Below are 21,247 nucleotides of genomic sequence, written 5' to 3'. Positions count from 1 at the left end.
TGTGGTCTGTTATTCCCACACTAGAACCTAAGTTCCAGGAGGGTAGGGTCTTTCTCGTTCCCACATGGTACCAGCACTAGAATGGTACCTGGTACACTGTAGGCACTCAATGCAGGAAATACTTGTTGAATGAATGAATGGGTCTTACAAGAAGCTAAGTATTGGATGCTGTTGGGGAAGAGCACATAGCTCCCATAACCTTGACCCAATCTAGTCAAGAGATGGTAGAGGAAGACCGGCTGGAGTAAATGACACTTGCAGACTTGAGAAATAAGCAGGAATTTAGCAGTGAAGTCACATTAGTTATGAGTTTGAAACTCAAGAATAAGTATTTAGATGAAACATGGAAATGTTTTGAACCAAATGAGCAGTAAGGAAAATGGCCTGGAGAGGATCAATGAGAGACCTGAAGGTCAAGTGGAGACCACGGTTTGCACAGTTGGGATAGTCACAGCACTGAGATTATGATGTTGAAGAGACATTATTACCACCCTTGAAGAGTTTTTCACACAGCGTTTTTTTCTTTTGGTCTTTCACATATGGATTTGTTAATTTTTGCACATTGCCTTCCACACTTAACTGTGTGCCACAGTACCTATACTTATTCTTTTCATGACATAGCAAATGTGTTTCTGTAGAATCCTTATAAAGATTTTAAATGACATTCACCCTTTTCAAAGTCTACTTTTGTTACTAGGAAATTTGAAAATACATAAAAATGTAAAGAAAACACAAAACACAATCTGGACACCTGTAGAAAAGCCCTGTTCCCAGTTTATTTCCTTTCAATCAAAGAGCATACATAATGGGTGAAAAACATTCCATACTGTCAATGAACCATTCTGTCTTTTAAATAACTCTCTTCTTGAATAGTTCTTCTTGTTCCTGAGTAAATATTTTCCCAAGGATAATCTGCTAGAAGTGGAGTGATCAGGTAACTAATTTTTGACAAAGCTGCCCTCTGTTAGTGTGGGTGGGATGGTGACCAGGTATCAGGCAGGTCGTGTTGGAATCCAGCATCCATGCTAAGTCATGCTTCACTTTTCTACTGTAAAAGTAGATGTGGGAATCCAAAGAGGTAGTGATTTCGTTTGTTTACACAATTACCATCATTCTCCCTAGCAGGAATGCAAGTTCCTTGAAGGCAAAGGGCTGTCTCAACGTCCCCAGACCTATAGCACAGTCGGGCGCAATCAACTTGAAGAAACTTGAGCTTCCCAACGTCCAGTCCTCTTTCAGCTCTCCTTGCCCCTAGGTCAGTGGTTCCCGGGCCCTTTCCTCATAAATGGCACATCTGTCACATACTGAAATTCTGCCTGCCAGCCGCTCCGCTCCACGCCCCGAGTCAGGGACTTTCCAAAGCACAAGTCCGGTCTCCCGGCGCGCCGGCACTGCCTGTGGGAACGAGACGCCCAGCTCGCCACTCCGCGCCACCCGGCGCTGGCCACCCCTCGCCCTAGGACTCACGGCTGAACCCCGCGGGGCTGAGAGCCCCACGCCCCCGGCCCGCCCCAGGATCGCGCCGCCGCTTGTTTACTCCCCGGCGCAGCCTAGTCCGACCCTGGGACCCGCCCTCGCCCACCGCCTATTGGCGGAGGAGGTGCCAAGGCTAGCGACGATTGGTCCGGAGGAGGCGGAGGGGTAGGCTGCGCGGGAGGCCGAGAGGGGGCAGCAGGCGATGGCGGCGGCGGCGGCGGGTCGGCTAGGCTGGTTGCTCGCCGCGCTCTGCCTGGGCAACGCCGCCGGAGAGGCGGCGTCGGGCCCGCGAGTGTTGGGTGTCTGTCTGGAGGAAGACGGAGCCGCGGACGCGGGGTGGGCGCGCGGAGGAGAGGTGCGGGACGCGTCGGAGGCCACCTTCCGCCTGCGCGTCTTCGGCTCGGGTTTGGCCAACAGCTCCTGGTCCTGGGTGGCCCCCGAGGGGGCGGGCTGCCCCGAGGGCGGGCCGGCCGCGGCGCCCGAGGAGGCGGCGGCCCCCACGGGCGAGTGGCGCGCGCTGCTGCGCCTGCGCGCCGAGGCCGCGCGCCCGCACTCGGCGCTGCTGGCGGTGCGCGGGGAGCCGGATGGCTCGGCGGCCCAGAAGACGGCGGCCCCCACGGGCGAGTGGAGCGCGCTGCTGCGCCTGCGCGCCGAGGCTGTGCGCGTGGAGCCGGGCGGCGCGGCAGCTGAGGAGGCGGCGCCGCCCTGGGCGCTGGGCCTAGGGGCGGCGGGGCTGCTGGCTCTAGCGGCGCTGGCGCGGGGCCTGCAACTGAGCGCGCTGGCGCTGGCGCCCGCCGAGGTGCAGGTGCTGCGCGAGAGCGGCTCGGAGGCCGAGCGTGCGGCGGCGCGGCGCCTGGAGCCCACACGGCGCTGGGCCGGCTGCGCCCTGGGCGCGTTGTTGCTGCTGGCCAGCCTGGCGCAGACGGCGCTGGCGGTGCTGCTGTACCGCGCGGCCGGCCAGCGTGCGGTGCCCGCCGTGCTAGGCAGCGCGGGGCTCGTGTTCCTGGTGGGCGAGGTGGTGCCGGCCGCCGTGAGCGGGCGCTGGGCGTTGGCACTGGCGCCGCGCGCGCTGCTCCTCAGCCGCCTGGCCGTGCTGCTGACCCTGCCGGTGGCGCTGCCCGTGGGCCAGTTGCTGGAGCTGGCGGCGCGGCCCGGGAGGCTCCGCGAGCGCGTGCTGGAACTGGCGCGCGGGGGCGGCGACCCTTACAGCGATCTCAGCAAAGGCGTGCTGCGCTGTCGGACCGTAGAGGACGTGCTTACTCCGCTCGAGGACTGCTTCATGCTGGACGCCAGCGCCGTGCTGGACTTCGGCGTCCTGGCCAGCATCATGCAGAGCGGCTATACGCGCATCCCGGTGTACGAGGAGGAGCGCTCCAACATCGTGGACATGCTCTACCTCAAGGACTTGGCCTTCGTGGACCCCGAAGACTGCACACCACTCAGCACCATCACCCGCTTTTACAACCATCCTCTCCACTTCGTCTTCAACGACACCAAGCTGGACGCTGTCCTGGAGGAGTTCAAACGAGGTAACGTGGGGATATCGGGGAGGGGACACGAATGCCAGAGCCCTCCGCTGGAAAAAGTGGGGGTTTATGGAAGTCTCAACGAAAGGGTCCCATCTTTATGGAGGGCAGTGAGACCTCCGAGTGCCCTTTTAGATGATGCCCTTGCAGCTGTCAGTGGCCTTTTGAAATATCATTTAAAAGCTGACTTTTAGAGCGGTATAGACAGCAAAATCCCCTCTTTCCTTGTAGGCCTAATTTGGGGAACTATGTCCACTTGGTTCTAACCCACCAGCTTTTTTTGTCAGTGTCGTTTTTGTGAGTTTTGGCTTTGTAATAGGTCTAAATTCTTAAATAGAAACTAAAAGAATAAAAGAGTATAGTCTCAAGTTACCTGGACGCTGTTATTTGTACTCATAATATCAAATTAGTTTGGTCTGTGATGTTTCCAGGGATCATTGTTAAGGCCACTGATGAGCTGTTGCTTTGCTGATAACAGAAGGAATGATTCCTAATTTCCTGCAGATGTGAAAGAAACTTCCGCTTTGATTTCACCAGAAACAACTTTATGGATGCTGATTTAGTCTCCCCTTTGTCTGTCTAGTCTTTTTTGTTTGTTTTAACTTCCCCTTTTCTCATGCTGAGTAAGGTCTCTCTGGGTCTCCCTTAACTCCACATTTTCACCCTCTCTTTTCACCTTGGTTTATCTGAGCAACTCTAAGGTTGCTAGTAAAAACTGAGACCCACCCTCCCAAGGGTCCCAAGGGTGTGAAGGTGTGGGTTCCTCTGTAGTCCTTTCCATTGGCAGGCTTGGGTGTGTTCCCCAGAGCTTGGCTGCTCTTTGTCCACTGGCCATGCTTCTCACACCTGAACTCCTGCAGGATAAGCATGGGGGACACCCAGGGCTGTGGATGGGCTTGACCCTAAAGGCTGCATAATGTGAGGCAGGGTCTTTACCAGAGAGCGGAGGCTCCTGATCTGCTTGGCAGCTGTGAAGTCTCGTGGCCCCAGGCCGCATGGGTGTTGAATAGTTGGGCAGTTACTGTCATTACTGTACCTTAGGATTGTGTGGGAGACTTTGCTCCACAGCTCTGACTGCTTTGCTTGAGAATTCTTGGTTGCTCTTGGCTGTTTCCCCAAAAAGTGGCTATGCAGCCCCTCTCTGAGTACTCTTCTCTGGGCCACTGTAGTCTCCCAGGCAGTGGAAGTTCTTGTGGCCTGGTGGCCAGCACTTCAGGTCCTGGAGTCCATAGAGGAAGGTTCCATCGTGCCCCTGCCACCTCCCAGCTTGAGACCCTGGGAAGGCTGGACTTGATCTTTTTTTTTTTTTTTTTTTTTTTTTTTTTTTTAATTTTTTCTTGCCCTTACTATTTAGTTTTTATTGTAATTTTTTTTAATGTTTATTTATTTTTGAGACAGAGAGAGACAGAGCATGAACGGGGGAGGGGCAGAGAGAGAGGGAGACAGAATTGGAAGCAGGCTCCAGGCTCTGAGCCATCGGCCCAGAGCCCGACACGGGGCTCGAACTCATGGACCGTGAGATCGTGACCTGAGCTGAAGTCGGACGCTTAACCAACTGAGCCACCCAGGCGCCCCTGGACTTGATCTTTGGGCGCTGACTTTGAGCAGAGCACTGACTGGTGTGGAGACCAATGAGTGGGGGTCCAGCTAAGAAATGCTGGAAGGCTGAACAAGGGTGTACAGTGGGCCTGGAGAGGAGGTCCAAGAGGGTATTCAGAGGTGGAATTGAGAGGGCTTTGTGGTTCGCTGAAGAGCTGTGGAGTGAGAGGGAGGAGCTGAGGGTGAGGCTTGGGGTTTCTGGCTTGGGGGTGGTGTTAGCCTTCTCTGAAGCAGAGCACTTACAGAGAAGGGGATCATTGTGGGGGGGGGGGGTGGCACAGACGAATTTGTTCTGAACACTGGAATTTGGGATTTGTCTGTGCAGTGTCCCAAGAGGCAGGCTATACCAGTTGATGAGAAATAGGAGGTAAAGACCCAAGCAGGAGATAAAGATCTGGTTGTTGTTATAGCAGTCCCTCAGTCAAGCCACAGGAATGGTGCAAAAGGCCTAACCCCCTGAGGGCACAAGCATAAAAGGGATGGAGGGTAGCAGAGGAGAGGCTGCTGAGGAGAGCCAGAGGTTTAAACGTCCTAGAAGCTAAGGGAAGAGACCACTTACCAAGGGAAGGCGAATGATTCAGGAGAGGCCAGCATCATGTCATTTGGATCCAGCAACCAGGATACCCTTGACCTTTGAGAGAGCAGATTTGGTGCTATGGTGTGGGGTGATGGAACGTGACAGTTGAAGTAGATGGACCTTCCATGAGGTATGGCTACAAAGAGGAAGCCAGAGAGCAGTGGTTGGGAGAGAACTGGCAGGGGAGAAGGCCTTAGCTCTTTGGTTTTAAGATGGGCGAGTTGGGTGGCTTTGGGTTTAAATGTTGATAGGAAGGAACCGGTGGGGAGAGAATGCCCACAGTTTGGGCTGCTCCTCTTCTGGGGTGGTGGACTCGGAGCAGCTCTGGGGAACCTGAAGATTGAACGGAAAGCTCTTCAGTCCTTGCCTTCCTCCTCCTGTGGCAGGTGAGGGGCATTCTCGGGGCAGGTTGGCTATATCTTTCCTCTGACATTGGGCAGGCTTCTCTGCTTCTCTTTGCAGTGCAGTCCTTTGGTAGATACCTATTTTTCCTCATTAAAGTCCTTTGTAGCCTTACCCCTTTCTTCATTCTGTTTATGAACAAAGGGCATATTGCAGCCTTTATGGCGCCTGAGGTTTTAGAAATCGATTCCCTTCCCATCTCTCTGCCAAGTGGGTGAGGTGGTGGTGCCCTCTGAATTTCCTGAAGCTGGAGTCCTTGGCATCTTGGCAGCTACCATTCCGGGCCCTGTTCCTTTCATTCCTTCAGAGCATTGTCTGTTTTGGAACTTTATAGTCTGGGAGAGGCACCTTCTCTGGTGAGGTGCCCCTTAGTGTGCAGACTTAAGATGACACCAATTATTTTGTGCAAACATTACCAGGAAGTGTGAATACTTCGGAGTTGTGGTAAATAACATGTGTTTTTTTAGAGCTTTTAATCCTGTCATCTTTGTCAGCTCCTTAATGAAAACATTCAAGGACATTCAACCAAAGGAGGAATTAGGATGCGTGAGCTTTTCAGAGTCTCTGCTTTAAATGAACTGAGTTCTGGTGCTCGCTTCGGCAGCACATATACTAAATGAACTGAGTTCTGGTTCATTGTCAGAGGCCAGAGGATCCCCACGATTCTGAAAAGAGTCAGAGCTGTTGTGAGGAATGTTATCCTGGCACTTTTCTCCTAGGACATGTTCCCACAGTTGCTTTAAAAAATAAAGGAAGGTTGGGTGCCTGGGTGGCTCAGTCAGTTCAGCTCAGGTCATGATAATCATGGTGTGTGAGTTCGAGCCCCGCATCAGGCTCTGTGCTGACAGCTCAGAGCCTGGAGCCTGTTTCAGATTCTGTGTGTGTGTGTGTGTGTGTGTGTGTGTGTGTGTCTCTCTCTCTCTACCCCTCCCCTGCTCACACTCTGTCTGTCTCTCAAAAACAAATCAACAAATAATATATTAAAAGGTAAAGGAAGGCAAAGGAATTTAAACTCCAACTGCATTTTTACAAATATTCTAGAAATTAGACATTATGGAAGAGTCCTCTAGCATCCATATAATTGAGTACATTTGAGCTTGCTAACTGGAATTAAAACTCCCAAGAGCTTTTGCAGGGGTTTCTGGTTGATGTTGGTAAGATGCACCATCTGCCCCCTTGTCTGTGGCTCCGTAGAACTTGCTTGGGGAGAGCCTGTAGGCAGCCGTCCTGGGGTCTGTGTTAGTGTTTCCAGTTAGCCAGCCAGGGGCCTGTATATTTTCAGGACATTTTTATCCTATCAGATGAGAAATAAACTTTAATCCCTCCAGCTGCTTGTTCTGTGTGTACCCCTACTGCTTTTTCATGGTTGCCTTCTGGACCCCTTGGACATTCTGTCTAGAGATAAATCACATGGCCATTGTGTTAGGGGATCTTTCAAGGGCTCTGCTTTCATCTGTTTGATATTGAGTGATTCCATGTGGCAGGCCACTGAGAAACTTGTGCCTGTTTTACAGAAGTTGGAAAGTGGGGCACCTGGGTGGTTCAGTTGGTTAAGCATCCGGCTCTTGATTTCGACTCAGGTCATGATCCCAGGGTTGTGGGATCGAGCCCCACATCATGCTTAGCATGGAGCCTGCTTAAGAGTCTCTCTCTTCCTCTGTCACTTTCTCCATTCGCACATGGCATTCCTCTCTCTCAAAACAAAAACAAAAACGTTTGTGGGCACCTGGGTGGCTCATTCATTAAGCATCTGACTTCAGCTCAGGACACGATCTCTCTGCTCTGCTCAAAGTTTGAGCCCCACATCAGGCTCTGTGCTGACAGCTCAGAGCCTGGAGCCTGCTTCGGATTCTGTGTCTCCCTTTCTCTGCCCCTCTCCCGCTCATGGTCTGCCTGTCTTTCTGTTTTTCAAAAATAAATAAACATTAAAAAAAATTAAAAAAAAACTGTTTGAAAGCAAGGGAAAAGTTAGTCCATTCTAAAGGTAACCTGCCAAAGCGACTGGCATTCTGGAAGAATGGAGCTGAAATGAGTTCTCTGTCTTAGATGGTCATCTAGAACCTGGGCTCTGGTTCCCAGAATCTGACCAAAATTGTATGTTGAGCTTTGGTGTTTCCCCATGAGGGCTGTCTTACAAGGGCCTTGCCTTGGCCCTTGTAGAAATGATGTCTGTCTGCCAGTGTGAACCATTCCCAGCACAGATACCCAGTGCTGGGAAGCATCTAGAAATGCTGAGTTCCTCATTCAATGCTTCTGTCTCAGCAGGAAAGAGCAGGTAGTTCTAGGCAACCCCTGGCCTTTTCCTCCTGGAAGCGGGAAAGATGGTATAGTCATTTCTGCCTTTAATTTTTGTCTGAGGATGTTAGAGCATCCTAGAAAACGATACTTTTCTTTAGAAGGGCTCCTGTGCTGGAGAGAGTACCTTGGCCACGTGTAACTCACCCAGAGGGGAGGATTTCCTAAGATTTGGGTTTTTTGTTCTCTTCAGTGAAAGTCAGTTGAGTGTGGTGGTCAAGAGAACAGATTCAGGAGCCAACTGCCTGGGTTCAAATCCCATGGTTTTTTTTGTTTTGGGGTTTTTTAAATTTTTTTTTATTATTTATTTTTTTTTTTTTTGCGAGAGTGCACACAGACATAAGCAGGGGAGGGGCAGAGAGAGAGGGGAACAGAAGATCTGAAGCAGGCTCCGTGCTGACAGCAGAGAGCCTGATGTGGGGTTCAAACTCACAAACTGTGAGATCATGACCTGAGCTGAAGTCAGATGCTTAACCGACTGAGTCACCCAGGTGCCCCATCAAATCCAGGTTTTGCACTTGGGTGAGTCACTGAACCTTTTCTTGGTCTCAGTTTTCTCTGCAAATTGTAAATGGGAATAATGTTCTGTTCCTTCATAGAGTTGTTGAAGGATTTATAAGTTAATAACTGAATAAAGCCCTTAGTGGCCAGCACACAGTAGGCACAAAATGCCGCAATCCTTCACGTCTCAGGTGCACATTTTTTTGTTTCAACTTCTCTCCAATCAGGATGTATCTCACAATTGAGGACATCTTAGATTTGATGAAATATAGTTAAGTGTTTTCTTTTTATTCTTTTAGAGCCTCATTCCTTTCTTGATGACCTGGCCAGTGGTCTAATAATAATAGCTTTTGGTTGACTGGACATTTTGTTCAATCTAAAGTTGGAGCAGAGGTCTTCCTGCACCTGACACTGGGGGGTGGGGCACGGATGCTGAAAGAATGAGGCAGTGTGTGCCAGACAGAGTTCCAGAGAGTGTGTTTCTGAACTCTGTTCACTACACTGTAATTAAACCCAAGGTATGTAAAGTATTATTCACACAAAAAAGTGAACTTGACTTTTTTCTTTACTGAAAGATTCTTTTTTTTTTTAAACTGAGAGATTTTTTTTTTATTATTTTTTATTTTTTTTCAACGTTTATTTATTTTTGGGACAGAGAGAGAGCATGAACGGGGGAGGGGCAGAGAGAGAGGGAGACACAGAATCGGAAACAGGCTCCAGGCTCTGAGCCATCAGCCCAGAGCCCGACGCGGGGCTCGAACTCCCGGACCGTGAGATCGTGACCTGGCTGAAGTCGGACGCTTAACCGACTGCGCCACCCAGGCGCCCCTAAACTGAGAGATTTTTGAAGCAAATACTCCCTTACGTGGATCCAGGCTAGCTTTTACCTTAAGTTTTTTTTATCAGTAACAAAGGCTGAGGTGAGTTTCTCTTAGTTCTGTATCCTAGTCCTGCACAACCCCTTCTGCAGCCCCTGCCCACATGTGGTTGTCAAGTTCTTGAAAGGTAGTTGGTCTGAACTGAGGTGTGCTGGAAGTGCCTAACACACACCAGACTTCAAAGACAGTGCAAAAAAGGAAAATATGTTTCAATCTTTAAAAAATTTTTATTAAAAAAAATTTATGTATTTGAGAGAGAGAGAGAGAGAGAGAGAGATAGCAGGTGAGGGGCGGGGGGTGGGGGAGGGAATCCCAAGCAGGTTCTGTGCTGTCAGTGCAGAGCCCAATGTGGAGCTCTGTCCCACGAACCAGGAGATCATGACTGAGCTGAAATCAAGAGTCAAAAGCTTAACCGATTGAGCCTCCAGGCACCCCTAATTTATTTAAATTTTTAATTAATTAATTTTTGTTTTTTTTAAGATTTTATTTTTAAGTAATCTCTGTACCAACTTGGGATTCAAACTCACAACCCAGAATTTGAGAGGCACATGCTCCACTGACTAAGCCAGCCAGGGGTCCCTGTTTTGATGTTTTTATATTGATTGAATGTTGAAATATTTTGGCTATATTGAGTTAATAATATGTTGTCAATTAATTTCACCTGTGTTTTTTGTTTTGTTTTGGTTTTTGTTTTTTAATGTGGCTACTCAGAAATTTACAATGACCTGAGTAGCTTGCATTTTTTTTCTTTTGGACAGGTATAAAGTTTCGTAGATAAAAAAAGTAGATTCTTGAAGTTTTCTCAATATTCCCCAGCACTCTGAGGCTTGGGCTTTTTCAAGCTTACATTTCTTTATCAAAGAAAGAAACAGAAAGCTAATCTGAAGAAGAGGAAGGTGAACAGTTCCAGGCTGCTGCTCTTCCTCCCACACAGTTGGGGCTCTGACTGGCTGATTACCATTTACCATCTTCTCCCTGGATAACTTTCATAGACCTTGGCTTCTGGAAATAAAGGACAGCTTTCCGAATTGGGAAAACTTCCCTAGGAGAGTCACTGGGTGGCCCCTCTCTGCTCTGCCATTTAGATTGTCCCAGAGGAGGCTGTGCTTCTGGAGTTGGTGCCCTTATGTGTGCAACCCTGTTGCGCCTGTCTTAGTCTGATGCATCCTTGTCTATGCCACGTTCATTTAGACCAGAGGCTGACTCTGCTCTGCCACTGCCTGGGTGGCCTTGTGTGGGTGAACATAGTGTCTGAGATCTAGGTTCCTCCAGTGTAAAGTGAGTCCCACCTTGTGCCTGGCACCTTGTAGGAAAAACATCAACTTCTGTCCCTTTGGTGAGCTTGTCACAGGTGGGAGTAAGCAAAACGGGAGGCCCCTGGCAAGCTGTAATCTGAGTGTCCCCTCCCCCAGGGAAGTCCCACCTGGCCATCGTGCAGAGGGTGAACAACGAGGGTGAAGGTGACCCCTTCTACGAGGTGCTGGGCCTGGTCACCCTGGAGGACGTCATTGAGGAGATCATCAAGTCTGAGATCCTGGATGAGTCTGAGGATTACCGTGAGTCTTGACTACTGGTAGTGTTCCATCTCAACTTTTAAGCCTACTGAGACATATTGTGTGCATCAGAGGACAATAGGTCTCCGTGTTGCTGAAAATGAGGCTGGATCTCCAGTCAGAGCTGTTACCTAGCCAGGCCCCTCTCCCCTTAGCCCTGCCTCAGGTCAGGTGTCGGAGGCCCCACACCTGCGCCTGGCTGGGGAGCCGCGGCCTTTACAGTCTCAGTGCTTGCCTGGGGCTCTTATCACAGCTGCATTGTTTGATTTCTCCAGCACAGAGGGGACACTCTGCCCTTTATGGGCCTTTCCCAGTCTCCTGTTTGCCTTGGCCCTTACTTTCTCATGTTCTTTTGTACAGTACAGAAACGTTTCCTCCAAGTATCCCATTCTTTACTGCTAAGAGGGTCTTTCCAAAACAGAAGATTCTGGGGCCTGTCTTAGAAGTGTCTGCCTCTTGAGATGATGGCTGAGATCTGTAGGGTAGACACAGAACCCATGCTCGATGGCTGAGGTCTCACGTGCACACTTGGGACACTGAACACCCCACCCCTGTTTGTTATCAGGTGAATCACTTTGCCCATGCATCTGTCCCCCAAATGCAGCCTCTGTAGTTTGGTGCCTCAGGTTGCCATAGGCGTGCGGACATCAGGTTAGCTGCTGCTGTTTAGCACCAGTTATCTGCAAACACGTGCTTTCTGGTGAGGGGTCTCTTAATGACCAAGAATGTCTATTATTTTTACAAGTGGTCTTGCTGTCATACCGGTATTATCTCCCAACTCTGAGGAGAAGAGCAGTCGCTTTCCATACTCCCTCGGGATATAGCAGGAATATGGGTTGCTGCCCCCTCCCATCCCCAAGAACTTCCAGGCCTTGGCTTGGTTGTGTTGATTGGAGGGCTACTGATGGCTCAGCAGGCCTTCTTGCCATTGTAGGAGATGCCACAGTGAGGAAGAAGCCTGCTTCTCTGAGTGCCCCTCTCAGGCGGAAAGAGGAATTCTCCTTGTTCAAGGTGTCTGACGATGAATATAAAGTGAAAATCTCGCCTCAGCTGCTCTTGGCCACCCAGCGCTTCCTGTCCCGAGGTGAGGGTGAAGGGTGGGCCTTGTCTTTGCTCTCTTGCTCCCCGTCCAGTGGGTCAGGAGACCTCCAGGCGGACACCAGGTGTCCCCTCATTCCCAGTAAGGACAGTGTCCAGAACTTGCGCTTCTCTCTGTAGCCCTGTCAGCATCTCAGGGCACCTGAGTGGCAGCTCCTGTCTGCCAGGTGGCTGAGAGCTGGGGCCAGGCTGGTGCCACCTCTGGCGAGCCACAGCAGCGGGTGGGTGTGTGCCTGCCCAGTTCTCTTGTATTGGGGAGGTGACTTGGCTCATGTGGGGCAGCAGGAGTCGGGTGTGGCTGTGCAGGCCACTTTGGGCCTGGTGGACACTGTCCCTTTTTTCCACCACGGGGCAGAGGTGGATGTATTCAGCCCCCTGCGAATCTCCGAGAAGGTCCTGCTGCACCTGCTGAAGCATCCCAGCGTCAACCAGGAAGTGAGGTTTGACGAGAGCAACCGTCTGGCTGCCCACCATTACCTGTACCAGCGCAGCCAGCCGGTGGATTATTTCATTCTCATCTTGCAGGTAACTGGGAGCCCAGACTGGGGCCTCCCACTTGCTCAGAAACTAGGGAAGGGTCTGAGAAGAGGGAGGATCATCCAGATACACACCCCCTGAATAACTGGGGTTGCTGCTTTCTCCTTGTGCTCTCTTCCGGCAGGAAAGGTAATCTGTCCGCATCTGTTTCTTTCCCTACTCCTCCTTCCTCCCTTTCCCTACACCTCCCAGGGCAGGGTTGAGGTGGAGATCGGGAAAGAGGGCCTGAAGTTTGAGAATGGGGCCTTCACCTACTATGGAGTATCTGCCCTGACAGCACCGTCCTCAGGTAAGTCACAGCCCTCTGGGAGTGGAACGCTGGGTTCAGCTGCTGGGCTGGGCAGAATCTGACCTGCCTGGCTGCTTGCTGGGGGAAAGGTTCTGGCCTCCCTTTCTTCCAGGTGTTCCTGTGTGTGTGTGTCTGTGTTTTAATGTTCATTTGAGAGAGTACACACACGTGCACACTCACAAGCAAGCAAGCAGGGGGAGGGGCAGAGAGAGGGAGAGAGAGAATCCCAAGATAATCTCTGAGCTGTCAGCTCAGAGTCTGACTTGGGGCTCAATCTCATGAGCTGTGAGATCACGATCTGAGCTGAAATCAAGGGTCGGACACTTAATGGACTGAAGCACCCAGTTGCCCCGTCCTGTCAGACATTCCTCTTTGGGACAGGCTGGCTTTTCTCATCTCTGTGCTGCGTCGAGGGAATGGGCAGCATTTCTTTGGGGGCTCATCTTTGTTGCTCGCTCCTACCCCTGCTAGCCTTTCCCAGGAGGAATTGTGCTTGCCATCCTTCTCTATGTTCTAGCTATCTGTGGGGTGGATGTTAGAGACTGCATTTGTCCCCACCGGAGATGTCACTGTTTGTTTCTTCTGATAGTTCACCAGTCCCCAGTATCCTCGCTCCAGTCCATCCGCCATGACCTGCAGTCTGAGCCAACCGATGGTGGCCGCTTGTCTGCGTACTGTCCTGACTACACCGTGCGGGCCCTCTCCGACCTACAGTTCATTAAGGTGACTGGGCTGCTCATGGGTACTGGCTTTTAATCAGCTTTGTGTCCCCAAGGGGCTGAACCAGCTGGTCACAAATTTGTATGGATTAAAAGTAGATTCTAGTTGAGTCAACCTGAGAGTTCACACACAGAGCACGACCTTGTACTTGCTCTGAAGGACAGACGGCCTTGGCCCCTGGAGGCCTGATTGCTGAGTCTAGTCCCGTCACTGGGACTGCACCCAGTTTCCTTTTGAGATCTTAAAAACACTGCTTGATTGCTCCCCTCTTCCCTTGGCTTGCTTAAAGTTCTTCATTTTTCTTGGTCCTGCTGAGTGTGACTCTCCCACCTAGTTCTGGTGCTTGTGGGCAGGAGGGAGAGGTGTGATCTTTCATACCTCACTTTCTCCATCTGGCTTCACGAGTCGCACCTGCGTGGTAATGCTTCCTGTCTTCTAGGTCACGCGGCTGCAGTACCTCAATGCACTCCTGGCTACTCGAGCCCAGAACCTGCCACAGTCCCCGGAGAGCGCAGACCTCCAGGTCATCCCAGGCAGCCAGATCAGGCTCCTCGGTGACAAGACAGCCACAGCAGCAGGTGAGCCCCTCATGGCCACATCCCACCGTGTGTCAGCCCAGAGGGAGTTCATGTCCTGTGCCGTCCTTGCTGTTCGCACACACAGACTCACTCTCTCTGCCCTCACTCTGCCTTGCATTCTTCTTTCCTTGTCCCCTTTTTTGCCCATCCTCTCCTCTTTCTCTTTTCACTGGTTTTAAAGCTTGGATGACATTGCGCTGTAGACCAGCTGGCGTTGAAAGTATGTTAAGTTAGCATTTTCTCTGGAGGGCTTGTTAGGATGGATTGACTTAATTAGAGAATAGTTGCTAAGTGGGAATAAGGTCAAGCTCAGACACTCTTGGTCATTTAGGATTAGAGTTAGGTCACCTGAAAAATGAAGATCTAGGTCACCAGTGGGCCTGGCTCAGAAGGTGGCTGGTCGACACCATCCCAGAAACCAAGAAGGGTACTTGTTGAGACATTCAGTCAGGTGAAGCTAATATTTAAGGCGTGCCCTTCCCATCCAGGGTTCCACTTTGAGCAGGAGTATGACGTTGGAAGAAATAGACTTTGCAGTGTGGGGTGGGTTGTGGGATGGCAAACCATGCCTTCAAGAGCATAAGAAGGGAAAATAAAAAGCCTGTGGAGAGAGGCCTTTGGGTAGGAGTGGTAAAAAGTCAGGGAACTTATTTTCCTTACTACTCAAGAAGGTACTTTTATTCTGATTGAGCTCCTGAGTTGGGGTTAGAGATACACTCCAAGGCTGAGTGGTGCTGGAGGAGTGGGTGGGGCTTCCACAGAGGCCACCGGCTGCCCTGGGCACTCTGCATTGGGGACACTGAACTCATTTGAACGCTTACTCAGCCTGACACTGTACTAGGAGCTTTCCTTGTCGTAACTCATCCAAGAAAACTTCCCAGCCATTTTCAGAGGTGGTAGTGGTAAGGTGCATTTTACAGATGAAGAGTCAGAAGCAGAGAGAGACCTAGGCACTCTGGCTTGGAACCTGTGCCTGCCCTTGGCCTTGGTGTCTCATAGGGAACAGCTCTGGTTACTTAAACCCACACTGGAGAACACGAATATGTTTTTATGGTAGAAAGATACTTTCTGAGAGGTGACATGTAGGTGCAAGGGACAGAAAGCCCCACCCTGGGCCACGTTAACGGCTCAGCCCGAATGCTTCATCTCTGTGTTGGTAAAAGGGGGCCCCAGCTTGAGGTGTGCTGCTCAAACCCTGGATCTGGGCATTTGAGCCTTTTCTCCGTGAACGTGCACTGAGAGGTGGTGTTCTGCCTTTTAGGACTGATCACAGGTCTGTATTTACTGTGATATTCTGTTGTTTTGTGAGATGCCACTTGTATAGAGATTCACACCATCTCATTAGACTTGGGTCTCAAAAGCCAGTATGTTGTTCTTTCAAAATGTGAGCATTGGTCTTGGTTTTCTCAGCCTGAACTCTGTGTGGCTCCATCTGCTACTCAGACTGCACATGTTCTTTTCAAGGTGTAGACCTAAATCTAAGAAGGATGGTTTTTCCTTCATTTCCTTTTTTATTATACATGCAGTGTTTTACCATCCTTTTTTGGCTTCAGCTGTTCATTGGGCAGTCCTGTAAGGGACTACAGGTATCCCTGAAAGTTTGCTTGGCGCTGCTTTGCTTTTACAAAGTATCTACGTCCGTGCCTGTTTTCACTAACTGAAAGAAACGCGAAGAGGACTTTTGCTTCATGAAATGGTGGTTGCATCTTCGCTGTCTGCCATTCTGGCTTACAGAAGGTTCCATAGCAACACTCTACTTTGGGAAAGCAGGGAAACCTGTAATTTACAGTGGCTTTGTGGGTCATTTCCCTCTGTGTAATGGATTAGCATCCCCTGTTCTGTTGCCATGATGTTGCTTCTCCCTTAAGTGCGCCCTGACATTTGTCCCTAGTGGGGCTTGCCTGCTGTGCTTGTGCTCCTGCCTCGCTCCCAAAGTTGTTGCTGCAGTCTCTCTGGTGGGTGGCACTCTGCTGCCCAGGAGAGCTTAGTGTCGCTGCACACATGGAGGTGTTGCTGGGGACATTGCTTAAATAGTGTAGGTCAGAACTATCCCCTGATTGACTTTGGCACTAGATTTCCTGGCAGACAAATGCCTTTATTGAGATGCTTGGAAGGCACAATCATTTTTAACTGCCTACAGCAGGGGTCGGCAAACTGGCCAGCTGCCAGTTCTTGTAAATAAAGTCCTATTGGACCCGACCTGCTGGTTTATGGGTTGTATATGGCTGCCTTTAGCTACAACAGCTGAGTTGAATTGTTGCCACGGGAACCATATGACCTGCAAACCCTAAAAATATTGGCCCTTTACAGAAAGTTTTCTGACCCCTGGCCTGCCATTTCAAACTCGGGGTAACTACTGCGCAACGACCATTCACAGAGCTGATTTCCAAGGGAGAGTCCACTCCAGATGCTGCGCTTCCTGCTCCCTCTGGTTCTGAGGCTCAGGCAGCGTGTTTGCACGCCGCCACCCAGGCCCCCCACCCCGCCCAGCGCATCTGTGACAGGCCCTGCCGGCACAGCTGCATAGCTGGTTTCCTCTTGTCTCTCTCCCCTCTGCTCTCTCTAGCCTTCCCCGTAGACCTTTCCCTCTTTGGCACATTTGGAAACTGCAGTTGATAATTGACTGTGGACTAGTGAGCATTTTTTGTTTTCAGAAAACACCCAAGGTAAATATCTTCCCTTTCACTTTCTCTTTGCTTTCCTTCCCCAGCCCTCTAGCTGCTGGGAGGAGCCCTGGAAACCGCTCCCACTCCCACCCCTGCCTGGGAGGTGTTTCTCTTGGGGGGTGGGAGGGTGAGTGGGCCCTTCCTGTCCCTTGTTCCTACTTTTCATTTTTCTGGAAGACAGGAGGGGTCATGAAATACCAGCACTGGAAACTAAACCTTCCTTCCAGTGCAGGTGTTTTATTATCCAGGGTGGGCTCCTCTCGTCCAGCATTTATGGCCTTGGCCTCCCGTGAGCAAAACCCCCCTGCCCTGCTTTCCGGCCTCTCAGTGATGCATCCCCTCCTCCCAGTGGTTTTCTCTTGTGATGTGGAGTTAGCCTATTTTCCTAACTCGTCACTCCCAGCTCTGCCTTGATACTGAGGTGTCCTGAGGCTTCTCTGTCTTACCCACCCCTTCTTGTCCTGAAGACAATTTTAACACTTGGTTTTGATAAGGCCTGCTCCCTTTACTGATTTTGATATTAATTTTCCTTTCCCTCTCTCCTCTAGGGCCCAACCACAGCAGACCTGGCCTCCCAGCAGAGGAGAGCCCTGGGCGGAACCCAGGGGTTTAACTGCTTGCCAGGCAGCCCCAGGTGTGGGCAATGGACAAGCACGTGGGGAACTGGAGAGCCGAGGAGTAGCTTCCCGTCAGCCTGTCCCCATCCCCTCCAGGCCACGTTTTAGATGGCCCTTATAGATGTCGGTCCTGGGCTGTTCTCAGAACCAGACCTCAGTGCCAGGAGCCTTCAGCAGGTCCTGCCCTCCTTTAGGAAATGGGGGTTAGCTGGGGCGCAGCCCTCCAGGCCTGCTTCTGAAGGGAATGGAAAGAACACTGTCATCTCCGGTCCCCAGGACCCAGCCTTCTCCCTGTGACAGTGCAGTGTATTTATACCTCTTTGGGCCAAGCCATGATGTGAGTGCACGATTACTGCCTTTATGTGGCCGTGACCTGTACTCACTTTGCTTTTAATTTGCCAACTTTCTGCTGCCGGCAGCACTTTTTGAGCAAACCAAGAGCACTAGTTTTGGCTGGGGGTTCACATCCATGACCTTGGCCACAGTGAACTATTTGGCTTCCCTTACAATGCCATGTTTCAAAGCACATGCCCCTGCCTGTTGCGTGTGCCAAACCTAGAAGCAGCACGATGACCCACAAGTATGTCCCACTGTCCTGCTCCCTCCTGTGGAGGTTGCTTCTCTGAGCCCTGAGCTCAGAGCCCTGAGCAAGCAAGCTGGCCCCCAGTGGCACTGAGGAGTCCTGCTCTTTCTGCTTCTCAGCCTCTCTTGCTTAGTTGCCACTAACAGTATTTGTCTTTTTCTGTGTTTTAAGAAGAGGTCATACATGGGAGGAAGGGGTCTGCTGCACCTAATCCTTTCTTAGTTGCTGGATCCCAGGGAGATTAACCAACTGCTAGACCTGTTTTTGTACCTTCTTCCTAGGCCTCTGTGGAGAGCTGTATGGCTGTAATTTGCAGGGAGAACAGCAAGGGGGAGGAGGGAAGGTTGGTTATACACCAGGCAGATCCTCATCCCCTTTCTTAAAAAAAAAAAAAAAAAAAAAAAAAGAACAGGACATCAGGTTTTTTTATACCCGTGAAACATTTCAGCTCTCTGCTTTTTTGCTATTCTTAGCTACAGGGTTTTAGAGAATTGGGAATAAGAAGGCATTTGTCTTTTTCTTCTGGTTTACCCACATTTACCTTCCACAGTTCTTCAACGGTGTAGAAACTGGGGCATCATAGAGACCTAGGATCTCAGATTGGATAGGGAGGGAGGAGGATTTCTGGAACTTTTCTCAAAGGAATTTGAATCCCTTATCTGGGACTAGTGGGAATGAAAGCCAAAGAACATTGGCATGCTCACTTAGAAACTGTTCTCAAGGAAGTCTAAGAGCAAACCCAGGTGGGAAATAGATACTTAGACATCATTTGTCTCCAGAACAATGGTTCTTAACTTTGGCTGCACATTAGAATCACCTGGCAAATTAAAAATACGGGATACCTGGGGCCCACCTTCCAGGGAGCCTGATTTAATTGGTCTGGGTATCAGGATTTTATTTTTTTTTGGAATAATTTTAATTTTTTTGTTTGTTTTTAAAGTAAGCTCCATACCCAGTGTGGGGCTTGAGCTCCCAACCTTGAGATCAAGAATTGCATGCTCTACTGACTGAGCCAGCCAGGGGCCCCTGAAATAATTTTAGATTCCCAGAAGAGTTCCATATACCCTTTCCCTTAATGTTAATATCTTACATAACCTTGGTACATCTATCAGAACTAAGAAAAAATTAACATTGGTACAAAACTGTTAACTAAATTACAGACTTTACTTGGATTCTATCAGTTTTTCCAATCATGTCCTTTTTCTGTTGCAGGATCCAATCCAGGATACCAAGTTGCATTTAGAGTTATTGCTTACTTTTTTTCTAACTTTTTATTTTGAAACCATTACAGATTCATAGGAAGTTGCAAAGCTAGAGGTACCCTTCACCCAGTTTTCCATAATGGTTACTTCTTACATAGTTATAATACAGTATCAAAACCCAGAAGCTGACACTAGCACAATGTGGGTGTATAGTTCTCTGTCACAAGTAGATTTGTGTAACCGCCACTTCAGCCTAGATAGAGCTACCCCATCACCACGAGGATCTCCCTCCCGGCACCCTCTGAGAGCCACACCCACCCCCTTGGCCTCCATCCCTAATCCCTGGCAACCACTGTTCTAAGATTTTGTCATTTCAAGAATGTTGTGTGAGATCATATAGTATGTAACCATTTGGGATTGGCTTTTTTCACTCAGCATAATACTCCAGAGATACATCCAGGTTGTTGTGTGTGTCAGTAGTTCATTCCTTTTGATTACTGCATTGTATTCCTTGATATACTCCTTGTCCCGTTGAAGGACATCTGGGTGGTTTCCAGTTTTTGGCTATTCCGAATAAAGCTGCTATGAACGTTCATTACAAGTTTTTGTGTAAACATTGGTTTTCTGAGGTAAATGTCCAATAATGCAATTGTTAGGTTGTATGGTCATTGCATAGTTGTTTGTTTTTTTTTAATGTTTATTTTTGGAGACAGAAGGCAGGGGGAGGGGCAGAAAGAGAGGGGGTCAGAGGATCTTAAGTGGTCTCCACACTGCCAGCAGAGAGCCTGAAGTAGGGCTCAAACTCATGAACAGTGAGATCATGACCTGAGCCTACATCAGAGGCTTGACTGAATGAGCCACCCAGGTGCCTCTCTGCATGGTTAGTTTTTTAAACAAACTGCTACATGTCTTTAGCTGTACAATTTTATGTTCCTACTAGGGATGTATGAGTGATCCAGTTTCTCTAAATCTTCATTTGGTATTGTCACCATTTTTATTTTAGCCATTCTGGTAGGTGTGTAGTGATATCTTTGTGGCTTCTAGTTGTATTAACAGAATGGCTGACGTGTATCTTCTCATGTGCTTATTTTGTGAAATACCTGTTCTTTTGCCTTTTTTTTAAAAATTTTTTTCTAATGTTTTATTTTTGAGAGAGTGCAAACTGAGGAGGGGCAGAGAGAGAGAGGGAGACACAGAATGTGAAGCAGACTCCAGGCTCTGAACTGTCAGCACAGAGCCTGATGTGGGGCTCGAACCCACAACTGTGAGATCATGACCTGAGCTGAAGTTGAACGTTTACTGACTGGGCTACCCAGGTGCCCCTTGCCCATTTTCTTTTAAGTTCTGTTTATTTTGAGAGCACGAGCAGGAGAGGGTCAGAGAGAGGGAGAGAGAATATCCCAAGCAGGTGCTGCACTGTCAGCGCAGAGCCCAGTGGGGGGCTCGAATTCATGAACTGCGAGACCATGACCTGAACTGAAACCAATAGTTGGACGCTCAAACAGCTGAGCCACCCAGGTGCCCCTCTTTTTGCCCATCTGTAATTGGTTTGGTCTTTCACTGTTGTTTTGAAGTCTTTATATATTCTAAATACTAGGCCTTTGTTGGATTTTTGGTTTGCATATATTTTCTCCCAGTCCCTTATTTTTTTCATATTCTAAACAGGATTCTTTATAAGGGAAAAGTTTTTAATTTTGATGAAGTCCAGTTTACCCGTTTTCTTTTATGGATTGTGCTTTTGGTATCATGTCTAATCTTTACCTAGTCCTAGATCCCAAAGATTGTCTATGTTTTTTGTTTTTTGTTTTTTAATTTTTCAAATGTTTCTGAGAGAGTGCAAGTAGGGGAGGGGCAGAGAGAGAGGGAGACACAGAATCTAAAGCAGGCTCCAGGCTCCGAGCTGTCAACACAGAGCCCAATGTGGGGCTTAACCCCAGGAATCAAGAGATCCTGACCTGAGCCAAAGCTGGACACTTAACTGATTGAGATGTCCAGGTGCCCCTCCTGTTTTTTGTACAATCTTTACAGTTTTATGTTTTGCTTTTAAGTCTGTGATCCATTTGAGTTAATTTTTGTGCAAGATTTAGGTTATTTTTGTTTTTAATGTTTGAGAGAGGGAGGCATAGCAAGTGCACGTGGGCAGGGGAGGG

General features: G+C 49.4%; 1 protein-coding gene across 3 annotated transcripts; it reads left to right on the top strand.

The window, feature by feature from the left end:
* The first annotated feature begins 520 nt into the window (after nucleotides 1-520).
* CNNM3 (cyclin and CBS domain divalent metal cation transport mediator 3) lies at nucleotides 521-19,692 on the top strand. Of its 3 annotated transcripts, XR_006300932.1 has the most exons (9): nucleotides 521-3,005; nucleotides 10,667-10,810; nucleotides 11,742-11,891; nucleotides 12,261-12,430; nucleotides 12,635-12,731; nucleotides 13,321-13,454; nucleotides 13,891-14,029; nucleotides 16,596-16,695; nucleotides 17,244-19,692. XR_006300932.1 is itself a non-coding variant. In XM_043603265.1 (8 exons), the coding sequence occupies exons 1-8, from the start codon at nucleotides 1,679-1,681 to the stop codon at nucleotides 17,306-17,308; spliced, it is 2,226 nt and encodes a 741-aa protein (XP_043459200.1). In that variant the 5' UTR covers nucleotides 521-1,678; the 3' UTR covers nucleotides 17,309-19,692. The 3 variants fall into 3 exon arrangements, 2 of the variants coding, with proteins under 2 accessions (XP_043459200.1, XP_043459199.1); XM_043603265.1 differs by lacking the exon at nucleotides 16,596-16,695; XM_043603264.1 differs by lacking the exons at nucleotides 16,596-16,695; nucleotides 17,244-19,692 and adding an exon at nucleotides 16,340-16,589.
* Nucleotides 19,693-21,247: the final 1,555 nt, after the last annotated feature.

This window comes from Prionailurus bengalensis, chromosome A3 (genome assembly GCF_016509475.1).
Source record: "Prionailurus bengalensis isolate Pbe53 chromosome A3, Fcat_Pben_1.1_paternal_pri, whole genome shotgun sequence".
Lineage (NCBI taxonomy): Eukaryota > Metazoa > Chordata > Mammalia > Carnivora > Felidae > Prionailurus > Prionailurus bengalensis.
The sequence above is the reverse complement of the archived record's forward strand: the minus strand, read 5'-3'. Positions and strand labels throughout refer to the sequence as shown.

Bases quoted from the DNA above. Each gene is read 5' to 3' on its own strand.
- CNNM3 (XM_043603264.1), top strand. From the start codon at position 1,679: ATGGCGGCGGCGGCGGCGGGTCGGCTAGGCTGGTTGCTCGCCGCGCTC. The intron at 3,006-10,666 runs GTAACGTGGGGA...CCCCTCCCCCAG, and splicing joins CCTGGAGGAGTTCAAACGAG to GGAAGTCCCACCTGGCCATC. The intron at 12,431-12,634 runs GTAACTGGGAGC...TACACCTCCCAG, and splicing joins ATTTCATTCTCATCTTGCAG to GGCAGGGTTGAGGTGGAGAT.